The sequence below is a fragment of the Hermetia illucens genome, chromosome 4 (genome assembly GCF_905115235.1).
Source record: "Hermetia illucens chromosome 4, iHerIll2.2.curated.20191125, whole genome shotgun sequence".
Taxonomy (NCBI): domain Eukaryota; kingdom Metazoa; phylum Arthropoda; class Insecta; order Diptera; family Stratiomyidae; genus Hermetia; species Hermetia illucens.
Genome location: NC_051852.1, coordinates 99,963,113 through 99,988,561, shown reverse-complemented (window position 1 = coordinate 99,988,561; position 25,449 = coordinate 99,963,113). Strand labels below are relative to the sequence as shown.

Sequence of the window (25,449 nt, the reverse complement as noted above, 5' to 3'; positions counted from 1 at the left end):
TAGGACACACACTATCTCCCCATGAAGCCGCCCATACGCGCGTTTGTATACAAATGTGGATGAAGTAAAGCCAGGATAATGGAAAAACAATATCCAGGGAATTTACGGAAATAAATTGTTGCATCCTTTATCATGGGAAATCTATGTATTCTGTGAGACAACCGGCGCAAGTATGCAGTTTATTGTTTTCTGCATGGCTTAACGCCCACACAATGAAAGTGGTTTTAACTCAGTGCAGAATTCATCTAATTGAAATAAGAAATTATGGTCATTTTGGACACCAAATAAACAAAAGTGTCAGTAAAATTATCTACTATAGAATGAATGAATGAATCTTTCCAACTGATGCCACGTTTCTTTTAATGGCTACACATCCCGCTCATTGCACCCCTCCCCTTTTTGGTGTTCCACATAGCTCTATTGTGCGATCCTTATTATTTTTATTTGATATCAATGACCTCCACTCCCTTTCCTTACTTGTAACTATTTGCTCTGAGCCAACTACTGTAACCCTCAATAAAGCCTAAACAGTCTGGTTTGCTGCTTTTAAAACTTTTCACGGGTCTGATGGGCTGCTCCGTCTCTTGCCGTGCCGCCTCTTCTAATACACGCAACGCAAACATCTTCGCGCAGCTCGAAATCTATTTCCATTGCCAGATTCCAAGACTTTATCGATGTTAAAACGCACAACAGCTTGATCCCTTAAACTTTCCGTCCTTCGGTAATTTTAAGCATAGGTTAAGATCCTTGCTTTCTCCTCCTTCTGAGGGCGTTTACTCTGTCTACTGTCCATTAATAAATGAATAAATAAAAACTTCCCTTGCACCAGGAAAAAAATGTTTTCATGGTGACCCAACGTTCGTCAATATTTTTAACCGCATTTTCCAGAGATTTGTCGTCTGATCAGAAAGTTAGTTTCGTTACTGCTAAACGACAGTCAGGTCACGAAAACGATCATGTTGAGAACACGTGCTCAAAATAAGGCTCGAAAATCTGTTGCGGTCAGAGTTGAGTGTGGGAGAGCAAATAAACCCTGTTGGCAAGTCGAGACTACACTCTGTATCGAGTCGACTACGAGGGGGGGTCGGCTTCGATACACAGTATATCGAATTACTTGAACAAATCCTGCTTCTTACTTTACATCGTGCATAGCGTTGCACTGCAGACAAGTTCTAGAACAGAAACAGCAAACATTTTGGTTGATATCGACCCCAGGACCTGAAGCCCAGCCTACCGAATGCAGTAGCATCTGACAATTGAGTGACGCTTACTTCCGCCACGCTTGTTCCGAATAGTAATATTAAATTAAATTTTGACGCCGCTCATGAATTTAGCGCCTTGTTTCACATAGTTCGAATTACTTAGTGGTTACAGCATTAAGCTTTCGCAATGGAAGTTATTGGTTCAAATCCCATTGTAGACAAAGGATCTTCTTTTTGGACCCGGAAACTAGTTGGCTTAGCTGCGAATCAATGCCTGCGTCGATTGATAATTCCGGGCCAGCGCAGCCACATCAAGACACCAATGTCTGAAACCTAGTAGCACGTTACCGCACCATCAAATCAAACCAAAGATTACAGAAACATATATTACATAAATTTATTATTATTCTTTAGAATGTTCAAGTATCCATTCACCAAAAGGACCGACTTTTGTATAAACACCACCTAATCCGCATCGCATGCCAAATGAAACAATACCAATCATTAAGCCTGTTTTAATATGAAGTAGTGGACCACCGGAGTCTCCCGAACATGAATCTTGCATTCCATCCTCGGAACCAGCACATTCCATATTGTCATCCATTTTCGAAATATAGTTACCAACAATATTCACACATTCTTCTTTAGGGATAAGGGTAATATTAACGAAGCGCAAATATGAAGATGATCTTCGAGTCTCTGTTCGCCCCCATCCAAAAACAATCCCACGATCTCCGCTTGGCCACGGGAATTTTTTAGGCGCAAGTGTCACTCTACCAACCAGAACATCCCCACTAAAGGGGGCTTCGATTATCATGAGAGCCACATCATTACTTAAACTCCACGGGATTCCATAATTTTCATGAATTGTGATATTTTCCACTCTTTTCTCTTCACCTAAGATTACATAATTCAGTGCTCCACCAACTACTTCATATTCATCCGCAGGTATCATGCCACTCCTATAGTCCTGTAGACAATGGGCCGCGGTTATAACAGTCCTTGTATTAAACAGTGCTCCACCACATATCACGCGTTTATAGTTAGTAATCGCCACCATGAAATTAACCACTTCGAAATTTTTAACTTTTTCGCCATAATAAATTCGATTCTCAAATGAATATATCACATTTGTCAGAAAGAAAAATAAAAAGAAAAAGTACAGCATGTTCGAATCCGAGTACCGCCAAGTCAACTCTTGAATAATTAAAGTACACCTTGTACTGGTCAAGTGCCGGAAAAAATTGGATAGTACCGCATGAAACAATTATTAACGGCTCATTTACGCTTCGTTCCAAAATAATTGCCAATTGATTCATCTACAACGTGATTCCAGACTACTCGTAAAATGTGTGCTAGTCAGAGTCAGTATAAATCAGCTTTCAACAAAGTTCGTCATAGAATGGTCAACAATCCAGTGCGCCAACTTCCAGTGAATTAAGTTCTGACAGGAGAAAGGAATAGGCAGCATTTCGCAAGTCAAGTAATTTTCCATTTTGAAGATAAGAATTTCCACGAGAATACATGAAAAACTGCAGGTTGAATCCCTCCTGTCAGAACTTTCTTCTTCAGCCTTACCAGGAAGAGCGGAAGAATGGGATGTTGGCGAAGTGGACGCTACTGGTCAAACGCCCGTATGTGAAAATAAAGCGACGGCAGATGAAGGCACTGCGGAAGAAAATGAAGCTCCTTGGCAATGAGGACATGGACGTTATTGCACAATGATGGGCAGTAATATCTGAAGAAATCTGACGCAAGGAAGCAGCACCTTCAGCAGAAAGTGGGGAGAAAATAATAACTCTGGTCAGACCTAGACTGGACACAGTAGACTCATCTGATAGCGGTAATGTGGACAAGAAGCTTTGAGACCAACACATTCGTGGTGGAAACCTTTTTTTTGCGCCCCGTGCTAGAGCCTACTTCCACGCTTTTCCAGCGATCGAGATTACCTCAAAGTGTGTCAGGAGGCAATCAAATCAGTGATCTCTCTCACAAACTTCGAAGGCGGGAAAGAAGAGAATACGCAGTTGTAGCCTCATTTCTGACCGGAGTCGTGAAAGGGACAATTTACCATCTTACGGATGTGCCTGTGGAAAAAGTGTTGGAGCCTGGAACGAACACAAGATGTAACAACCAAGAATTTCGCGATGGGCACCTCCATTTGGAGTGCACTGATGAGATTCCTTAAAGTGACTCCAGCAGCATGTCGGAAGTTGGATACTTGGCCCTTGAAGGAAGGTAGAGGAGATCATCAGACAGCTGAGTGAATAGAACCATTAAATTGATTTCGGAAGGAGCGATTCGGAGGGCAAAGTTCACGAATGCCAAAAAGAACAAATCTAGGTTGATTTTCGAACTGGCCCAAAATAAATCTGAAAGTGCTCAGGAACACACACGATAAATAAAGTACATATCGTCGAAGTTGCTCCACTATGCTAAATCCTATCTGATTTTCTTGATAACATGTCTTGGGATAGGCTGACCAAGGAATCGCATTAGATGTCGTAAAAACAAAATGATCGTTTTGAGTGTCTCGGAGAAGTGCCAGAGCGTCCTGTCAAGAAATGGGCAAGGGTTCTTCGCGCATGGACAGCGCCAGGACGTAAGTAAATTAGTCCGAACAAAACAAATACGAATCTGCACACTCAATATTGGCACCTTCACTAAAAATGGATTTCAGAGATGTCGTTGAATCGGCTTATGAATTACATCAGCTCATTGCAGTATTCACTTCTTCACCATGTATGCACCACAGACAGGTCGACCTGATGCCGAAAAAGATGCCTTTGACAACTTCTCGGTGACCCGTTACGTATCTACGGATGACTATATCGTCATTGCAAGTTCATCATACGATTGTCTCATCTCCCTACATTTTATAGTGAGAACAGTAAATATATTCTCATTAGGCGCTGGCATTTTACCACTGACTTCCAAGCCGTTCCCTATGAGACCATCGCACTTCAACATCGGGTTTTGATTGCCATATTGCGCATATTAAATTGCAGCAATTTCGTTAGAAAAAAAGAGAAAGGATCTCCCTTACTCAATTACCAACCATTACGAATGTGGAAGAATCGTGGAAACAACTTAGAGAGACGATCCACAAAGCGGCCTAGGCAACCCTCGAGGTCACTCAGTTAAGTAAACGGTTCATCATACGAGATACTTGACTTTAGAATGGCGATGCTCAAATGAAGATCCGCGAAACGCCTCTATCGTAAGTATCTCGACGATAAAACGCTGATCAATTGACAAATATACAAGGATGCCAATCGGTAGGCAAAGAAAGCGATCGCTGTCACACGAACAGTCCATTACAAATTGGACACTCAGAACGGCGAGAGATATCTACATATACCGACTAATCAACAGCCGACACGAACGCATGCAGGATTTTGAACGATCCGAACGGTACTTTGCTCACTATATCGATGAGCCACGACGGATAGATGACGAGAATATTTCCATCAAAATTCATCGGAAGAATATGTTCAGTCTCCACTTCCAGAAGCACTGCCGACATGTAGATCGATTCCGGGCAAAGCAACAGGGACTGACAACATCGCATCTGAGGTCTGGAAAACGAACACCTAGGGCTCAACAATGTGGCTCAGTGAATTCTTCAATCAGGTTATTGAGGAAGCTAGAACACCACCTGGATAACAAGAAAATACGATCGATCCAATATGGAAAAAGAAAGGTAATCCAGCAAAATTTTCAAATTACCGTTCGATTTGGGTTGCTATTCCATACCATGAAGATTTTTTAACGTACTCTTGACAATCGTATTTGCGAAATCGTTCAAATAACCATGAATTAGGCCAAGTTTATCAAAAATTGCAGAACTACACACTACGTGGTTACTCATGAAAAAACGCACGAGCTAGAGGCGGCGTTTGACCGTGTCTCTCATGAACTCATGTGGTATGCTCTGCGGCACATCTAGTAGCAGAAGAACTCGTACACTGGGTAAAATTGCTCTGCCACGATCCGAAAAGTAAAGTTAGAAGTGTAGGGGACATATCAAAGCCACTTCGTGCCCCTGTCGGTGTTCATTTCACCACTTCTCTTTGTTTTTGTTATGGGCACTATCACACGGAACATCCAACACTGCTTTACGCAGATGATGTTTTCCTAGTGTCTAATTGCAAAAACATTCTCGAGAAAATTGTCTAAAAATGGAATTATCGTTTCACACAACACGATCTCAGATTGAATCTGAATTCGTGATGACCGATCCTAATGAAACAGGCACTACCACTGTCAGTGGCAGTGACCTGCCTAGAGCTGAACCATTTGAATATTTCCGATCAATGCTATCAATTAATGGTGAACTGCGTTATGAAATTGCTTCACGCATTGGCGTAACTTGGATGAAGTAGCGTTCCGCAACTGGTGTTATTTGTGATTCGAAAATTTAAGGCAGTGTCGCCCTCCACGGTTCTAAGGGTTGGCTGATTATAAAAGACAATGAACGGCATCTCGCGGTAATGGAGACGAAGATATTAATTTGGGCACGTGGGGTAACACGACATGATTGCGTCCGAAATGAGGATATTTGCGATCGAGAAGGGGTTCCACCTATCGTGGACATATTTACGAGAGATGCGTCTTCAATGATATAATCACGTAGTTCGCGCTAACGAGAATTTACTTGCCAAGATTGGTCTGAACATCGTAGTCGATAGGATTAAACCAAAAGGCCGCTCGAAGCAACGGTGGCTTGACACGCTGAATAGTGTCAATCTTGCCTTGCCTTTAATAGGACAAAATGAGGGAACCGACATATACCCGGACATCCAACGTCCAGCGCCTTACATACTGTACAGATGATGTTTTCCTAGCGTCTCATAATGAAGCTAACTCCAGAAACTTATCCGAAAGTAGAATGAACGTGTCATGAAGCGCAGTCTAAAACTGAATCTAAGCAAAACAGAATTTTTGACCGCCGATCCTCTCGACTATCTCTGTCTAGCAGCAAGCTGTGGAGAACCGAGCGATTTAAATATTTTATCATAGATCAATGCTATCAGCCAATAGTGAACTGTGATATGAAATGGCTTGACACATCAGCGCAAATTGGATGAAATGACGTTCCACAGCTGACGTTCTATGTGCTCGACGCATCAACGAACATCTCCAACCCAAAGACAGTAGATGGCGCCTCGCGCTAATGGGGACAAACATAATGCATTGAATCAGTGGCATAACACGCCACGATCACATCCGAATGATAATATCCGCGATCGATATGAGGTTGCGCCAATCGTGAACAAATTGAGAGAGGGATGTCTTTATGGTATGAACATGCTGATCTTATAAAAAATGTTGAAACTGAAGTAAGAAATATCAAGAATATAGTATGTATGTTAGATGAACGCAAAAGTTTAAATTTCCAAAATAAACTTTTCATAAAATATTTGTTTCGTTTTTATATGTGTTCAGTCTAAGTCCATTTTCATTTCTCTTCCGTAAAACTTAGAAATACCACGTTCAACGGAAAATGCGATACATTTCTTTCCCTATTTCTAGGCAGAAACATATGAACAACTTTCCTCCACTACTCTGCTCCCATTAGAAATACGAATACTTTTTAGTAGGACCATTAGATACAAGTATGCTACTTTAGTGGCTTCATAAAGAAATGTCATGACACTAGCCTAAGGGTCCGTGCATATACTCTGCAAGCCGCCTCCGCATTCAAGAAGTCATGTGGTATCACATTGCTTACACATGTGTCACTATCAAGTATAACGTGGCAACGGAGCAAAACTTTGAAATGGTAAAGTTTCATCCCCGAAGGGATAGGAACTTGCGAATAGAACAGCTGAAAATTTAATTTATAGACAACTCTTGAATTCTATGCTCCTTTCTCTTTTATATTCTTTGGAAAGCACTTTTGTTATTGCCTTAGTCATGTTGAACTACATTCTGGATTCCAGTGAGAAACATTCAACGTATAGAAAGTTAAGTTTCAGCCAGAGATAGTTTAAACATATTTTTCCTAGAATATGTAAATGCTGTATATTTGCTATGCACTATTATTATGGTTTTGCTGTTTTGCTCAGAAGACAAATGTGTTGAAATTGAAACATTCCTGTCAGTGACTGAATAAAGACGGGAAAATTGTAGAGAGAAGTCTCCACATATTTTTCTGCGGCTTTGAAGAACACTGACAGCGGCGAACAAAGTGTTCTATTTTATCCGCTCAATTGTCACGAGAGTTCTATCTGTACGCAATTTAATAAGGATATCCGTAAAAAGGTTTGTAAATAAAATTATATTCTTGTGCTACATGTCTGATTCTGAAAACCTATTATAATAAAATTTCAAAAATTCATTATTTTGTTTTATTTAAGCGCAAAAGGCAGAGCTTCCTTTTTTACGTTACCATGGTTTGCGGAAAACCCTTATTCCAAAGAGGAAAATACGCCGCAACCACTAACAAAAGACACCCCCAGAAAATCCTGTATAATAAAGGATAGCGACGAAGTAGTCGCCGTGATAACTAGATCTGATTTTCTTTCTTTACTTCGTCGTTGTCGTCCTTTTTTTGGTGACACGAATAAAACTCCATTCACCCCCACCTACACGCAGGACGAAGGACATTCTTCGAAAAGCTGGAAAAGTGGATTCACTTTTTTTGTATTTCTTCAGGTGTTCATTTTCTCCACGTTTGCTTTGAACTATTTTTAGATTCATATTTTTAATGTCAAAGACGAAATAGAAGTGAAATTCTATGGTTGGAAGGCTCTTGTTGATTAACTTTGGCAAAGTTTAAGTGGGACGCCTCGATCTTTTTTATAGACGAATTAGCATTGTGCTCCTTCAAGGTTTTGTTACGTGTTCCTTGTTTGTTACTTTTGCTTTTTTGTATTTTAAATGTTTAGTAAGATGGAAATTGTTAATAACACATCATTTGCGTTGGAAACTTCTGTTATGTATAGAGATCAGCTTCCTACCGAAATATGATGGAAACTAATTTGGTATGTCCATTTTCTGTACTGCGAGAATAGACTAGAGCCACCCCCAGAGACCATCCAAGCTCCCCCATAACTTAATCAAAACTCAATAATAATAACAACGAAATGTTTATTAAATATTTATCATTTGGAGCATATTTCCCCGAAATGATATAGCCAAAAACATGGCTCACGAGCATTCATGAGGACTCCATGGCAACATCTCGGGAGTACAAAACCATATATGTTAATTAGTATGATATATCATCGTGAGGGTACTGTTATTTCTATGCAAAACCAGCCCTTTCCAATAATCCACCTACCGACTGTACTCTCACTCGTACTACTCTCAAACTGCCTTGACAAAATTGCCTGAGATTCATGATATGAAAATTTTAGCTTCTTATCGTACTAGTACGGATGTGGGCTGATGCTTCCATCTCTCATTCGTAATGGAGGCACGCACTCAAGAAATAAGGACGAGAAAGGCATCCTTACTTTAAGAAACGAGCCTCTTAAGGTGTATGATATGAATATTTATGTGTTTTCACCATAGCAATAGAATAAGGGGATAAGCATTCTTTTACCGAAGGAATTTCATGCTGTACACCGGTATGTGAAGGTGGAGTACCATTTCGAGTGAAACTTTCAAACGAAATTTGTCTTTATTGACATGAAAATTATATTTTACCAACATGCCATGCCAGGTTGTGTCTGAAAGATTGAAAAAGTCAACATTAGAAAAGGATGAGATGAAGTGAGTGAAGGGTGACATTTTTATATTTTATGTTTTTAGTGGGATTCGATAGACCTAAAAACCACTTATAGCTGAAAGCAAATAGCTCGAGTAGAGAAAAAGATAACGATTTGAACCTTATGAAGGAAGGCACACAATTTTTTTTCTCAAACATAGCATATCGACGATATTCATGCTTTCCCAATAAACATACTTTGATGTCTCCCCATAATATTTTGTAACACCTTTTTTCTAAGGGTACAGGCGAATCCTCAGGGCCGTTACTAAATCCTCCTGACGTAAGATAGACCATCCACAATTTTATCTTTCAGATTGGAGGAAGGCATACGGAGTAATAAATCAATATGCATACAGAGCTGTAACCTAGAGTCAGTGGCTGAGTCGACCGATTTTATTGTCCGTTGGTATAACAATTCGCTAGGTAATCCGGAAAGTTCAGTGAAATTGCGCTAAAGTGGGCGCGGGGGATCGTTAATAGTACATTTTTCGTAATTGAGGTCGTGGTCTGCTTTTTGATTAGCACTAAACAACTCCAGTTGATCAACAATGTTAAACTTCACTAAGGTGGAATTCTTAGGAATACTATAGTTTACTCTGAATTCAATCCCCTCTTAAATTGCCAGAGAGAGATGACATAAGTTTCACAAAATTTATTCCTACGTACGATCCACGTGCATTGATTTTAGTTCCTGTAATGATATAAGTGAATTAGGGATTTTCGAAAACCATCCTGAGCAACCGGAGACGGCCAAGAGGGAAGAGCTATCCCAAAAATATAAAAATTTGGAGAAACTGACCGAGGCGGTCCACCCACAAATACTGAAACGCACTTGCTTTCACTTTGCTAGCCAGGCTCGGGAATGTGTTCCTTTGAACACTTGAGTCCTCCACGTGTCATTCTATAAAACCACATACCAATGCGTGGATTCGCACCAGACCCTCAAGAAAAATTAACAACCATGAACATATCGTGTGAACCTAAATTAAAATAAAAAAAAAAGTCGGTAATTGGAAACCGGGCCCTTCAGGAATAAAAGGTTTTGTTGATTTTTTATGTAAGAATATTTGGGTACACGATATTTTTATCTATAAATAGCTCGTAGTGAATATACGTTGAATATATCCGATATTCAGTTCGATGTGATACATGAATTTTGACCTACTATAACTTTGCTAATAATAGTGGTAAGTAAGAGTATGCTGTTTCATATTAATGAAAATGGGGGAGCGCTGATGGAGTTGTGATGGGACGATTGAAAATCATCCAGGGGTTATTTCCCTAGGAAGAGAGTGGGACTGACACATTTCATAGATCTTATCGATCAGATGAGCAGTTGGAGACCTGCAGCAGATTAAGCCAGAACAAAGCGTGTTCCTCCAGGTGATCCATCCTCCTGTAGACCCTTATATCTCCTAGACACTATGACGAAAATGTTAAAGCGCATAATATACAACAGGTTGCTCCCGGTTATTCAGAGCCAAGAAGGCCTTTCACATCGGCAATCCGGCTCAATAAAGCCATATCACCCATAGATGCCATCAATTTGCTTACTAGATTGGCCGAGAACGCAATTCACGGAAAGGGTAATTCCAGCAAATATTGCGTGGTGGTAACACTGGACGTGCGTTCAATTCAACTGATGTTCCCACCTACCTAGCTCCTATTATCAATAGCTATTTAGCCGAAAGGAGGCGTTGGTATGATATCAATGACGGACCCCAGGAGCACATTATCACTGGGCTCTATACTACATCTAGAGGATTTTGAGTTACATTCATGCCAAGCAATCAGTGCGGTAAGGCCTGGTTACAGAGCGCAGGACTGGCACTTGCGGAGGAAAAAATGGAAGTTATCGAAATTACGCCAGAATTAGAATTTGCAATCACATTATCACTTCCAAGCCAACCACAAAACACTTCTGAGTGTTGATAAATACGAAGTTAAGTTTTAAACAACACGTGCAATATGCTTGTGACAGAGGATCCATGGTGGGTATGGTCTCCTTTATGGCAGACGGAGAACAAGTGAGTAAAAATCACACACTCTGTGCCAGAATCTTTTCATAATTCCCAACTCTATAAAAAAGACAGACAGGTAGACCATAAACCCATTTCCAAATGTGAGATCATACTATTATAAACTATTATTTTTACCTTGAGGCAGAGAACATTTCCAAAAATTAGAAGTTGTCTACAGGCACTCTTATCATTTTTTCCAAATTTTACGACAAACAGGGTTCCTGAGAACGAGTTCTGCAAATAAGTTGCCACTTTCTAGCTTCCACTTCTCATTAAATTAAATTGTCAAAATTAGGACCCGCTGCGGAAAGTACTAATGAAGACTGCTTAAACTCAACGTGAAATCATCAAATTCCTCAAGCAGTACGTAGAGCTATTTCTGAAAAAAGTACGATTTCAATGAGGTTTTGTTTCCCACAAAAACCATAAAAAATAACGATTCTAGCAAGAGCTTTTATAGATACCCCACCCGCATACCAATATTCAGAGGGCAAAAATTGTGCACCGTCCTTTTACATACATTGGGACACTCCCCTTCCCACCTTAAACTCAAAATAGAATGATTTCATTCGCTGCTTGTGGGGAGTTCACGGTTCCAACCTTTTCACCAAGTTTCATGTCAGCACGTATAACCATTTCTGAGAAAAGTGTGTGTGGCAAACAGGCTGACACTGAATGGATTTTAATTAATTAGGTTTCGTCCTCCACCAAACTTTAAAAAAAAGTAACCATTCCAGTAAATTGTTTCGAAATGTAGTGTGGGGTTTGAAGATATATGAGAAGGAAACCTATTTGGCACGTACAACTTATAATGTTTCTATCCTTCAAGTAATGAAGATTTTCAAATCTATTCTGAATATTTAAATTTTAATTTACTAATGAAGGCGATACAAAACAGAACAAAGATCGGTATTGCAATTAACGTGTTCGCCGCCGCGGTTGGAAACAGAAGAGACCGGCTTATTTCCATGTGGTCCTTACTGTCCCAACCAACGGCATTTTTCCACCGCTAATTCTCCACTCCCTTGGTGCGTTCTAAAATGCGTGAGTGGAGAGTTCCGCGCCATCTACCCGTCCGCATCCGCAACATTCGAAATAAATTTCAAATGCTGCAGATCCTGCCGCGCCACATCACTCCGCCCCCAGACGAAACCTAGGGGGTTTCGGCGACGGATCCCGGAACTTCGTTCCCCGTTAATCCACAAAGCGGATACGACGCTGCTTCGGGGCGCACACGGATTTCAGCCTGGACAAAGAGACCGCCTTTTTGCGCCCACCGATCTCGAGCTGGAAAAAATGTTCTCCCCTCTCGAGAACGCGGTACGGGCCCTCATATGGAGACTGCAGCGGCTTCCGGACGGCATCCGTCCTGATCAGCACGTGCGTGCATGTGTCCAGTTCCTTGGGCGAACAAGCAGGTATGGACGAGTGTCGAGTGGGTGATGGCGCTTTGATGCGTCGGAGATTGTCCCTCACCAGACGCACCAACCCCGACTCCGTGAGACCCGATCTCTTGTCGAAGACCGGATCGCTTGGGAGTCTTGGGTTCTCCCCGTATACCAGCTCCGCGGGGCTGGCAGCAAATTCCTCTCGGCGGGTTGTACGAAGGCCGAGTAGGACGAGAGGCAAGACTTGAGTCCAGGACGGGTCGTCGCGTGCCATAATGGCGGCTTTCAGCGTCCGGTGCCAACGTTCTAGCATCCCATTGGATTGCGGGTGGTATGCAGTAGTCCGCTGGCGTTTAAAACCCAGGAGTTTTCCTAACTCCGAGAAAAGGGTGGATTCAAATTGCATTCCCTGGTCAGTGATGACCACTGCAGGGACGCCAAAGCGTGGTATCCACTCTCGGCAGAGGGCTTCGGCACAAGATTGCGCCGTAATGTCTTTCATAGGTATTGCCTCAGGCCACCGCGTGAACCTGTCGATGATTGTGAGGCAAAGGCCCTATTATGTCGAGGTGTATCGTGTGGAAACGCTTGGTAGTGCGGTGGAATGAGCCCACTTCTTTCCTTACATGCCTGGAGACTTTACACTTTTGGCATGCGATGCACTCTCTGGTCCAGGAATTGATATCCTTGTTCATGGAGGGCCAGAAGTATTTGCCGGTGACTAACCGGTTTGTTGTCCTGATGCCGGGGTGCGCCAAGTCGTGAACTGCGTGGAACACTTCCTTGCGAAATGTGGCCGGAATGTATGTGTGGCGAGTCTTCGCAGCAGAGCGAGAGGTTTGAGCCGAAGATGGGCAACTCCCGAAATTTGTATTTGGGGTTGGATTTGAGGCTCTGAAACTGGCTTATGAAGCTCAGGTGTCGAAGCTGACGAGGGGACGCTTTGTCGGGCTTTTGTTTCAAAGCAAACGTGAGAGGCTTATGGTCCGTGAACACTGTGAACGGCCTGCCTTCTAGGGAGAAACGGAAGTATTTGATGGACAGGTATGCGGCGAGCAGTTCGCGATCGTAGGTGCTGTAGTTCCGTTGAGCGGGATTCAACTGTTTCGAGAAGAAGCTCAACGGCTGCCAAACTTGGTCCACCTTTTGGTGAAGGGCAGCACCTACTGCGATGTCAGAGGCATCAACAAAAACGGCTAGGGGTGCATCTTGCCTAGGAAATGCCAAAAGTGTAGCATCAGCCAGTTGCTGTCGGGATTTATTGAACGCGCGGACAGCCTCTTCAGACCACACAATCTCTCGTGTGTCTTTTGTTTTGGGGCCAGACAAGTACGCGTTCAAAACGGACTGGTGATGGGCGGCCTTGGGCAGGAAACGACGGTAAAAGTTTAGCGTGCCCAAGAACCTCCTCAACTCCCTCACTGTTTTTGGACGCGGGAAGCTTGTGATTGCTTGCACCTTGTCTGGGTCGGGCTGTATTCCTTCAGAGGAAATGGAGTGGCCGAGGAATCTCACCTGTTGTTGAATGAATTTGCATTTCTCAACGTTTAGGACTAAACCGGCCTCAAGGAGACGTTGAAAAATGCACTCGAGATGGGCTAAGTGCTCAGACTCAGTGGAAGAAGCGACCAAAACATCATCCAAATAGACGAAACAAAAAATCGAGGTTTCGCAGGACTGAGTGAATGAACCTTTGAAAGGTTTGCGCCGCATTGCACAATCCGAAAGTCATTCGGGTGAACTCGAAGAGTCCAAAGGGTGTGCATATTGCCGTCTTTGGAATGTCTTCAGGAGCTACTGGGATTTGGTGGTATGCCTTGGCTAAGTCCAAGGTCGAAAAGATGCGGCAATTCGCGAGGTGATGCGCAAAGTCGTGGATGAGTGGAATCGGATATCGGTCAGGAACAGTCTGTGCGTTTAGCCTTCTGTAATCCCCACAGGGACGCCATTCGCCATTTGGCTTAGGGACCATATGTAAAGGGGAAGACCAACAGCTGTTTGAGGGCCTGCAGATACCCTGTTGAACAAGTTGTTCAAATTCTTTCCGCACAATAGCCAGTGGGTGGCAGAGGACGCACCTTCGAGAAAATCGGGGAACCAGTAGTATTTATGTGGTGCTACACATTGTGCTTCCCTGGTTTCGAGAGACTACACTCGGTAGTAATCTGGCTGAACTTTTGGAGGAGTGTCCGAACACGAGAGTCGGTGATGTCTTCCAAAAGAACGGAAAGGTTATTGTCAGCGTGAGATACCATTTGGCCCGACGAATTAAGGTTGGTTGTGGGGTCTATAAGGGACTTATTTTGCAAGTCCACCAGCAACCCATAGTGAAACAAGAAGTCTGCGCCTAATATGGGGAAGCTGACATCCGCCAGGATGAAACGCCACGAAAACGTCCTACGCAAGCCAAGACTCACGTCCACTTGCCTGTACCCGTATGTATTGATGCGGGAGGAATTTGCTGCCGCCAGTTTGAGGGGTTGTGGATAGAGTTTATGATGCCGGGGTACGGGAAGAACCGAAACCTCCGCACCCGTGTCGACGAGGTAGTTGCGCCTGCTGAGGGGGTCGAAAATAGTTAGGCGACGTGGCGCTGCGCTCTGGGTGGCCGTCGCCAAGACCCCCCGCGGACCTAGTTTTTTGCGGCTTGCGAAGAGACCGGCTTATTTCCATGCGGTCCTTACTGTCCCAACCAACGGCACTTTTCCACCACTAATTCTCCACTCCCTTGGTGCGTTCTAAAATGCCTGAGTGGAGAGTTCCGCGCCATCTACCCGTCCGCATCCGCAACATTCGAAATAAATTTCGAATGCTGCAGATCCTGCCGCGCCACACCTACGTACGAGATCTGCATTATCCAAATTCAGTTTTCAAAGCTTAAAAAAAAATTTGTGTTGTATATATTTCTCAACAGCATCTTAGCTGAACTATCCCCTTATATCAAGAGTACGGAGAGTGCGGAGCTGAAAAGCATTACAGGTAACCGCGAAAGGTAGTTAGGATAGCTGAGTGTTTAGAGCACATGGCTGTCATACGGAAGGTTGCGGTTCAAATCTCATCGGTGGCAGTGGGATTTGTATCGTGATTTGACGTCCGATGTCAGTCGACTCAGCTGTGAATGAGTACCTGAGCCAAATCAGGGTAATAATCTCGGGCGAGGGCAATGCTGACTACATTACCTCCTATAGGGTACTAACATATAATCCTGTAGTGTACCGTTACGGTCTTGAATGAAGTGCTCTAACACACTTCAAGGCCCTGATCCAACATGGATTGTTGCGCTAACGATTATTATTATTACTATTATTATTAAACAGAGGCTAAGACAAATGCGAATATGCCAGGAACCATATAAAAGAAAACGATGTTGAAAAGGCAAAATGTGAATGAAAAAATTGCCAGAACTCCACGCGGTACCGTAGGAAAGGTCCCGATGGGCTCTGAAAGAGCGCTATTGCTCTAATTAGAAGCAAAATAGGTATTCCTCCTAACAATATGCTAATAACAGGGAGAGCCGCACATATTGATTTAAATAAATCAACAAAAAACAGCAAAAACGATTTGTCAAATGTCACTTGAAAACAAAACAAAAACTTCCACAACAGTGACCATTGTAAATTCAACTAAAGTATATTATGAGATGTTTGCACTGTTTTTCAGAACAGATAATGTGAAAATCAAATTGTAATTTCTGCCATGGTTTTTTAGCAGTGCCATCAACTTTTCCGCCGATCCAGTTGTCCTCAGATATAATCAATGGGGTTTAGATCTGAAGTTCAAGGATGGATTGTCTTGGAATAGCCAATCGTCATCATATTCTCTTTTAGGATATAGTAGTGAATAATATTGAATAACATCATTAGGAAAGACGTTGAACTTACTTTTATCGCTTCAAAATTAACCGTATATAACACTATTTATCCTTCGAATCCAAGTCTTTTTAAATCTGACCATCTTTGCCAAAATAAAAAATTTTAAAAATGTAACTTAAGATAACAGCCACAAAAATACTGGAAAATTCGTTGTGCTGTAGAATTCGAAATATAGATTTATGATTTTTCGGTGGCTTTTCTTCTCACATTTGCGAATCTGTTCATCATATCTGACACCGTACAAGTTCGATTGTGCACGCATGAGAACATGATTTCACATCGCGTGGTAACTTCTTTGGAACTCTTTCTACGTTCATTGCGTCCACAATTAACGCCTTAATTGTATCAAATAATTTTTTCCTACCCAACATATTCAAACACATTAAAGTTTGACGCATTTTATAAGGACTATTTGGTCAGTTAAAAAATTCAAAGATTTATCAGTATTTCTAGCCCTAGAAGTTTTCTGGAATTATAGCTGAGCTGAGTGGGTGTCATTCGAAAGCCTCTTCATTTAAGCTACAATGAAATATTTCTAGATAGCTGTGACTTAAATCACTCATTCTGACAGCAGGGTACGCGGACAAACAACTTTCCGCTGGGCTCATTGAATTCTGATTAAGTGTTAACGAACAGTAAATCAATTTGACCCCATTGCGATTCATAACAGAAGTCTAAATTACCTTGAGATATAATGGAACAACATTTGATAGTTGCAAACTTCTGCTTTTCATGTTGGTCCCATGCTTACCCGTAACGAAACTAGATTTCGCATCTCTAAGCTAAAACATTGGAACGATCCTTACTGTACTGGAGTAGTGAACTCGACCTATAGGCAGTAGAATTCATGTAACTTCGGGCGAACGCTGGAAGAAATCGTTCATCACTATGTTGTAATGTAGAAATCAGATTATCTCTCCTAATAAAACTGAAATCCTATCGGTTATTGAAAATATCAAATAAGGTGACGTCGCCCGACACCATTATGTAGCTTCAACAATTTTTCAGTGAAGCTGTTGCTTTCTAGCACAATTCATTCAGCTCAAAAAACGACTATTATTATATTTTGTTCGGAATAGTTGCGAAAACAGCATGTTGATATTTTGAAAGCTTGAACCTGCTCTTCTATCTAAAAGAAGTTCAAAACGCGTCATGTCATCAACGGATAAGATCATTTTAGTGTAACAATTTTGGGACCCTTTTTATTTTTTTAGTGAAAAGCATTATATTTAGATATTTTTCCTATATATTGACGTATATGTTTATATTTTGTTAATATGTAGTGATACCGCGCTTTGGCAGCTGATAATCAACAACACAATGAAAACAGTGGACTAGACGTTGGGTACGATATGATCTGCAACAGTGAGTTAAAACAAACAAACTCTGCAAATTCAAAAGCTAATTTTAATCAAATCGGATAGATTTTAAATAAAATGTCACCTTGGTTTGGTAGTGAAACTACCAAAAGAAGAGTTTCATGTGAAAATGACTAAAAATATTTGAAAACCCCGCGGGTTTAATAATTCTTACCTAAAACGTAAAATAAAGTAATTATCAATAAGATGAAATGAATGGGTAGTATTTAGTGGGCCCGTAGATACACTGCTACCGTAACATTTTGAATGAAACAAGTAATTTGACAAACACCTGGTCCACCTTTACAAACTAAGATCTATTTGCTTTAGAAATTTCTTCCCTCAAATATCAAGTCCCTGAGTAGAAATTATCCTCTTATGACATTGTGTAACGTGGGCTGATCAGGGTGTAAGCACAAAATCGTTGAATTTTTCTAATTTTTAACCATTTTGTGAGGGAGGGAGAAGGGGCTGACGAGCCATGGCTAAACTGCAAGCGTTTGATATAATACATTGCTGCCACAACAGCCAAGAGAGAGTGCACTACTGTTGTCAAGTCGACTGCAGATCGAAAAACATATCCAGCCGTCGTCGTCTTGAGACTTCTCCACTGACGTACGGGACGAAATTCAAAAAGCGTGTATAACAATTTAGGAAATGAATCTTCTGCTTAGATCAGGTATTACGTGACTTTATGTATCTCCAACAACTCCGAAAATTCTACCACAAATCAATGATGAGACTAGTGAGAACTCTAATTACTTGATTACACGAAGAGTCCACTATGGAAGTCTGATCAAATCAGCACTGGCAATGTCAAAAGACGGGTCAAAAATAAAATTCAGATGATTTACCTGAACTATGCCATCCCCAGTGAGACACCAATAGTTGAAATTTTAGAGACACTCAAGCAGAAATGCTCTGCTCCAGGCGTGTTTTCGTAATGCAAGCTCGCTTAACATTAGAATTCGCCCAAACAATACAGTTTTCGGTAACGGAAGCAACAATAATAATACCGGATCGGCCGTCGGTTGGCACATAATATAACTGAGGTCATTAGTCGGTCGGAGGCATTCACCCTTTCTCACTGTGAGAAATACCTACTTTGTCAAGACCGATTAGTTAGTTACCAAAACTACAAATTCATAACGCCCATTATTAGTGGGAAGCGACTTATGGAAGGGTGGCAAACCACCTTGTCAGTGCGTTCTGAGGGTACCAACAGCCTCAAAACCCATCCTCATATGGAAAGGATTCATTGAGTTCTCTTTCATTTTGCATGGCATTGACCCCCCTTTCATGCCTAGAAGACATAGCTTTGCAATTAAATACGCCCTACGTGCTAAATACTTCGATGACATTAATGTGTATGCTGATACCGATGACTTCCTTTTGAAAATAGCAGTATCCGCAGCTAACAGATGTCCTGGAGATGAAACATCAACAAATGATCTTCACAACCACTTGAAGAGCATTATCACTGATACGGCCACAAACATACTTTTCACCAGCCGCAACAAAAGTCGAACCGGCTGGTTTGACGATGAATGTAAGCTAGCAACGGAACGGGGGAATGCTGCATACCGAGTAATGTTGCATTCTCAAAGAACGCGGGCACACCTATAAAGAACTCCGTAGAACGGAGAAGCGACTTTACAGACGGAAAAAGGAAGTCCGGGAGAACCAACGAGTCTGTGAACTCGCAAGTTTTACCAACAAGTCAGCAGGATGAGGCCTTATTACACCTCGATCCTCATCCTGCTGAGACAAAGAGGGAAATCTGATTTCCAACAGAAAGGATATATTGAAGCGATGAACTGTTCAACAACCAAAATATCGGCGAGTTGGAAGTTCCGCCAACTGAAAACGACGGATAAATGCTGCCACCACCAAGCATAGAAGAAACAGTTCAGGCTTAAAAACCATAGGTCGCCAGGAGCCGATGGAATTACAGCCAAATTGGTTAAATATGAAGGCAACCAACTACACCAAGTGGTTCATCAACTGTGTTGCACCATCTTTTCATCGACTATAAGCCGCCTATGATAGTATAGTAAGGGTAAAATTGTACATGGCCATAAGAGCACATTAATGAAGACAAGACGAAGTACAAAATGGCAACGTCAGCGCCAAAAACCAAAGAACAAACAAAATCGAATCGCACTGCTCAAACGAAAACAATAAAGATAGGAGACTACAACTTTGAAACCGTTGAAAACTTCTCCTATAACAGCTATGACGATGAAATCCACGCACGGTTGTTGGCTGCCAACAAAGCCTATTTCAGCTTACAAAAACTGTTCCGCTCGAAACGTCTCATCATAGCATCAAAGCTCTTACTGTACAGGACTATGATCTTGCCAGTCCTTATGTAAACCTAAGAACCTAAGAACTCTTGGCCGCGTTCGAGAGAAGAATCCTCCGAAGAATGTTTGACCCCCTACATGAGGATGGACGATTCCGTAGCTTAGATAACGACGAAATCTATGACCGATATCACGACCGTCTGATTGTGGATAAAATCCAGCTCAACAGGTTGCGGTGGGCGAGTCACTTAATCCGTATGGATGAGGATGATCCAGCCCGGAAAGTCTATAAGGCGAAATATCTATGGTAGAAAAAGAAGACGTGGCAGATCCTGCGTGAGACAGCTTTTAGGGATATCGGATTGGTGGACCTCGGCGCAAAACCGGCACTGAACACGCTGAAGAAGAAGAAGTCCTTAGGAAATGATCTTTTATGGCTTCTAAATTATTCTGGTTATCAATTGACTAAAAATTATTGGAATCAAAATCATTTATCTTCGCTCCAATCTTAGTAACGTATTGTTTCCCATAACTTTATATGGAGGAAGAATTATAAGAAAATGAAAGGGGGCAATGAATTCTGCTTCTGTCTAATTATTCGGCGAAATTCTCTCCAACGAATGAATTGAATTGTGGAAAGTCGAAAGTTTTGGATAAAGTTATAGCGTCAAGCCATGAACCGATAAAAACGAAACAGTGATACCTTTCACACACCGCACTCCATCAGAGCATTCACGATAGCTATGTATCCTGTTATTCTCAATACTCTTCAAAATGTTTAGCCAGACTCCTAATTAAATCCATAATCATACCTAGCAATTAATTTGTTCCATTACCCTATTGCCTAGCTACCGTAAATAATAGAAACCTTCGAAAGTTCTTAATGAACTCTGGCATCACAAGGTCAAATCAAACAGCATTAATTAAAGCCACTGCTTCCTTCTTGTCTCTACGAGACAATAGCAATTAGTGGAGTGGTTTCTAACACCAATCGCTAGCTAAATTGTGCAGGTTCTTTGAATTAATAATGTGGAAAAAATCAATTCCCCTCATCGAGTGAAAACATACCATCCTGCCAAGGACACAAAACTGTAGTGAAGACAACCATAAGACTTCAATTACATAGAAAAGTCCGGAGCAATTATGAAAGCACCCATATATGCTTTACGACTTTGAATTTAGTTCAAACTGAAATGGAGACAGGGACCAATTTTCCAGAGACAGCATGTCGCTGGATTACTTCCAACGTAACACGTCCGAAACGACCTCGAAATTGAAATGTTGAGATAAATTTTTTGTATGAAGAGGACATGAAAGTTCCAATTAGGTAGGGGATAAAATGCTAAATTGGAAACGTGAGGACTACTCAAACTCTGTCAAATGTAAGACAAAAATTTCAAGCAAATTTTACAATAAAGAACGAAGCTTGCAGCAATGTTAGATATTTATGGTCTCGTGTTTGTTCAGAGTGTCTTTGCAACTCCCTCCATGTAAAGCTAAAATTATAAAGCAATTATAAATTAAATTTCATTTAAGGCCTAAATTTCCATCGAAAAAGTGAAAGTGTACATTGTAATACAGTCTCTGCTTCCATTTTAATTATGGTATGTTTGCAAACGTTCTTCATTTTCCAGTTCAATTGATGAATTCAATGTGAGAATGTTTCATTGATAACAACGTTTATCACACCTGATTAGAAACAGTACCAAAAATAATTGAGCGAAACAAAGAAGTAGATAACAGTTTCTAGAATCCTTTCAACGAATGGTTATCAAATATTAGCACGTGAGGCTCAATAAAATATTATGGAAATAATTTAATACTAGAATCTCACTTGCTTATTTTTATAACTTCAATAAAATATGCAAGGATCGCATCTGACAGTGATAAAAGCTTGTAATTCACAACGTATGCTGATGATTGATAAATCTACAAATGTTACTGCCTCTTGTAATATTAAACTGAATGATGCAGAGAATGAAACAGCCACTTTATGTTGTACTTTGTAATCAATATTGATTGAAACATTTTTTGATATCAAAAACAACCCGTTATCTTGGTGTTATTATAATAAATAATGATAAAGTGTCCACATTTGATATATGCACCAACTGTTTTCATGTAGTGCTTTATCTATTTTCCGTTTAAATACTCTCGAGTTATTTTCCCATACTCCAATCGTCCATTGGCTTCTCATTATATTAAGTAAACTTACAAAACCAATGACAAACGTAAATAGCTATTATATATCTTTGCAAATTTCTCCAGTGACCTAGGCAAAAAAAGACACCTAATTTCAGATAGTTTCGCATCTGTCCTCTCAGTTGGGCAGGAAAAATCCCATTCATTCTTATGACAACATATCTAGCCCCAAATGTGGGAATTTATACATATTCTGCATAGTCACCAACCGAAATTGGAGCAATAGGAATGGCATCCGGCGGCTTAATGTCTGAAGGAAAGGGAGAAAAGTCGCTAAGGCAGCAGCAGCAACAGCAGGCGGGGTGGGTTCTTTGGCGTCCCATTGGCAATGACGTCAGAGAAAATTTTTATTTGTACGGAGTAAATGGGAGATCTTTGAGGCGCTAGTTTTACTGATGCTGGCATTACAGAAATGCTTTATTGCGTACTTTCTGGTAAGTGCCACATATCCCCGCTCGAATGCTTATGGGATGTACTGCAAGATTCGCTTTGCCAAGATACATTTTAAAATGATATAATTTTTCACTCCATTTGTAATACAATTCAAACCTTCCTTCAACTGCCATTCTATGTATGTTAAAGATGATATAAAAACAGAACAAAACAAAGAGTCCAAAGTGCATACAATTTTTTACGTAATTATTTTTTTGATGACATTTTTCTGCAATGGATTTTGATGCATAATGATTCATGTTGACCCGCGAAGAAATCTGTGCTCTCCACTTCAATGCAAAGCCTTCACTTTGTGTTTAAGGCGCGGTCAGCCAGAAAAGAGAGTGAGTGGAGAGAGAAATTATAAAATCGACTATGGCCGTTCTGCATATGGCAATGTTGCATAAATCTTTCAGAAAACGGAAGAGGAAGGCTTGACAAAGGGAAACTTTAGCCACAAAGGAGAGGAGACTGCAAGTCAAATCTTGCATATGAGAACTTTTTCTTCCATCTCGATCAGGGAAAGCGGAAAAAAGGAAAGCTGGTAACGCGGACGCAACTGAACTAAACACCGTAAGCCTGGAGGGCTTCAGCCAGCGGGGGAATGCTGGCCCGGTTGTTACTGCATCACCAGGTGTGGCAATATTCAGAAAAATCGGTCTATGTAAATAATGTAGATCAATCGGGACTATGTAAATAATTTAATATTATACGGATGTTACTTTCAACTCCGGTCGTTATCAATTAGGTATTCTATTATATTGTTCTATGTTCATTTTGCTGTTCATTCATCAAAAAGCAGAAAACAGTTGAAAAATATAAAAATAATTATATCTTTAAACACACATATTATTGGACGAAACCTTCAGTCAACTTTTTTAGGAGTCCGTGGACCACAAGAGAGGAAGTAAGTTTCTTACCAAGTGGCCCAGTCCGGTGGAAGCTGACTTAAGACTTCCAACATCCTCAACAAAAAATTTACTTCGGCCTGGTTTCGGTCTAAACTTGCGACAGATTTCACTTCAATATAATTCGCACTCATATTGTGTTTGCAATTACATATAAATGGAGCGATTACTATCTGTCGCTACTTTCGGTCAGGCTGCTCCCAGGGCAGGGGTGAGGCAGTGTGTGAAGAGTTGCTTCTACCCTGGACGAAACTGACAGTCAACTTTTTTAAAGGTGTTGTTTAAAAATAAAACGTTATTAGAATCTAGTCAGTGTCTGTCTGTCACACCCGATTTATTCGGAAACGGCTAGACGAATAGTTACGAAAATTGGTAAGAGCGTGTGATCTGTTGTTCCCTTTACATGCAGCAAGTGGCGCCATTTTGTGTTAAGTTTAAGGTTGGCTCCCTGTAGATATGAACGGAGGGTGCAAATTTTTTTTCATAAAATGTAAATGAAAGGGCTCAATTAGTACTTTCCGAAATTAGTTCCAAATTTGATATCGGGTGAGTGAGGGCACCAAATATGACTATCAAAAAGTGTAACAGGTCTCGTTTTCAGAACCTATCTAATCGAAAAATCTGAAAAAAAATCACAGTAGAGCATCTCTATGAAATCTAGGCCTCAAAATACATCCGGTTCTGATATCTTTTGCCCGGCAACCCCCCTTATGTCCATTTAAGAAGTACAAAATAGCTGGCATGGGTGTAAGGAATAACATAGTGCATAATTTGGTCAAGTTTGACGAAAAACCAACTATTATTAACAAAGTTATAGGGGGTGAAACTTTGCCATTTTTCGTGTCGTTCTGTCAATTCGTCAATACCACAACGAAGTGAGTTCGTATCAATGGGGTCGGAAACAATTTTATTTTTTTTTTAGTTTTTTAGTCATTTGTATGTGAATATCAATTACTCCAAACAGTCATGTGTGTATGTAGGCATATAGTATATGCGTGCTAACTAAGTTTGCAGGTAGTGTCAATTCAGATAGATATATTTGTATATTAAACCAACTGTATTTAATATACTTACTGTATATGTAAAACGGAAATATGGGTACGATCAATCATATACATGCATATATATAGCAGTTTGTTTAGGGTGAGGATAATATCTATTTAATATGTATGTATGGCTTGTATTTTGGAAAAATATGTAGGAATATGTTGGATTTGTAGCTATATACGGATAGAAAAATGTGCGTTGAAGTTTCTTACATAAGACGAACGTAAAATCTTTTAACCCGAAGCGCAGGCTTCCGGTATTCCGACTTTTTTTTACATATTGTTCAGTTTATTAGCTATGAATAAACTGTATTTTTTTGTATTAGCCTTTAAAATAAATTTAAATTTTAAGTTAAGAAGAGAACAATATTTTTCTATCAGATTTAAGTATAAATGTATGTACACGGTTCTAAGAAATATTGATTCTATAAAACTAGGTTGTTAAAGATATAAAGTACAGAATTAGGATATTTCTTTTTACTTTTTTTTCATCAACAAGACGCAGTTAACTTTGTCGAGTTTTTGACCATTTCCCGACAGCTTACATATTATTTTTCAATTTAATGTATTTTGTTACATTAATTATAGTGTGTCATTTATTAGCAAAAAAAAATTCCAGTGCCCACAGTGGTCATAAAGATTAGTTTTCATTCATTTTTCTCAATCAGCATTATTACTGTTTGATATTTGTTCTAAATAAAAACGATTTTGAAACTTAAAACTTTAGCAATAAAGTGTAGGTCCTTGGCAATAGAAGCTGAATTGAAAACCCTGAATGACACTTTTAGAGCGCTTTGAAAAAACTTGCCTTCCTAACACCAGAGACAAACGGTAAAACGGTTAGCTGATGAAATCGAAAAGTACGGCAACTCAAACATTCAGACGACTTATGAATCACGCTGGTGAAAGCCATAAGAATGAACACCGAAGTTTTACTCACAGTGTGAATATAGGTGGCCTGAAAAAATATGAAACTTCTTTGGAAAATACTGTC

General features: G+C 40.6%; 2 protein-coding genes across 10 annotated transcripts in view; both read right to left on the bottom strand.

The window, feature by feature from the left end:
* The window catches only part of LOC119653910 (endophilin-A), a 133,932-nt gene that overhangs the window by 67,152 nt on the left and 41,331 nt on the right, over positions 1-25,449 (bottom strand). The window lies entirely within an intron of this gene.
* On the bottom strand, positions 1,606-2,412 carry LOC119654008 (vitamin K-dependent protein C-like). Its single transcript, XM_038059170.1, has one exon. The coding sequence runs from the start codon at positions 2,368-2,370 to the stop codon at positions 1,606-1,608; it is 765 nt and encodes a 254-aa protein (XP_037915098.1). The 5' UTR covers positions 2,371-2,412.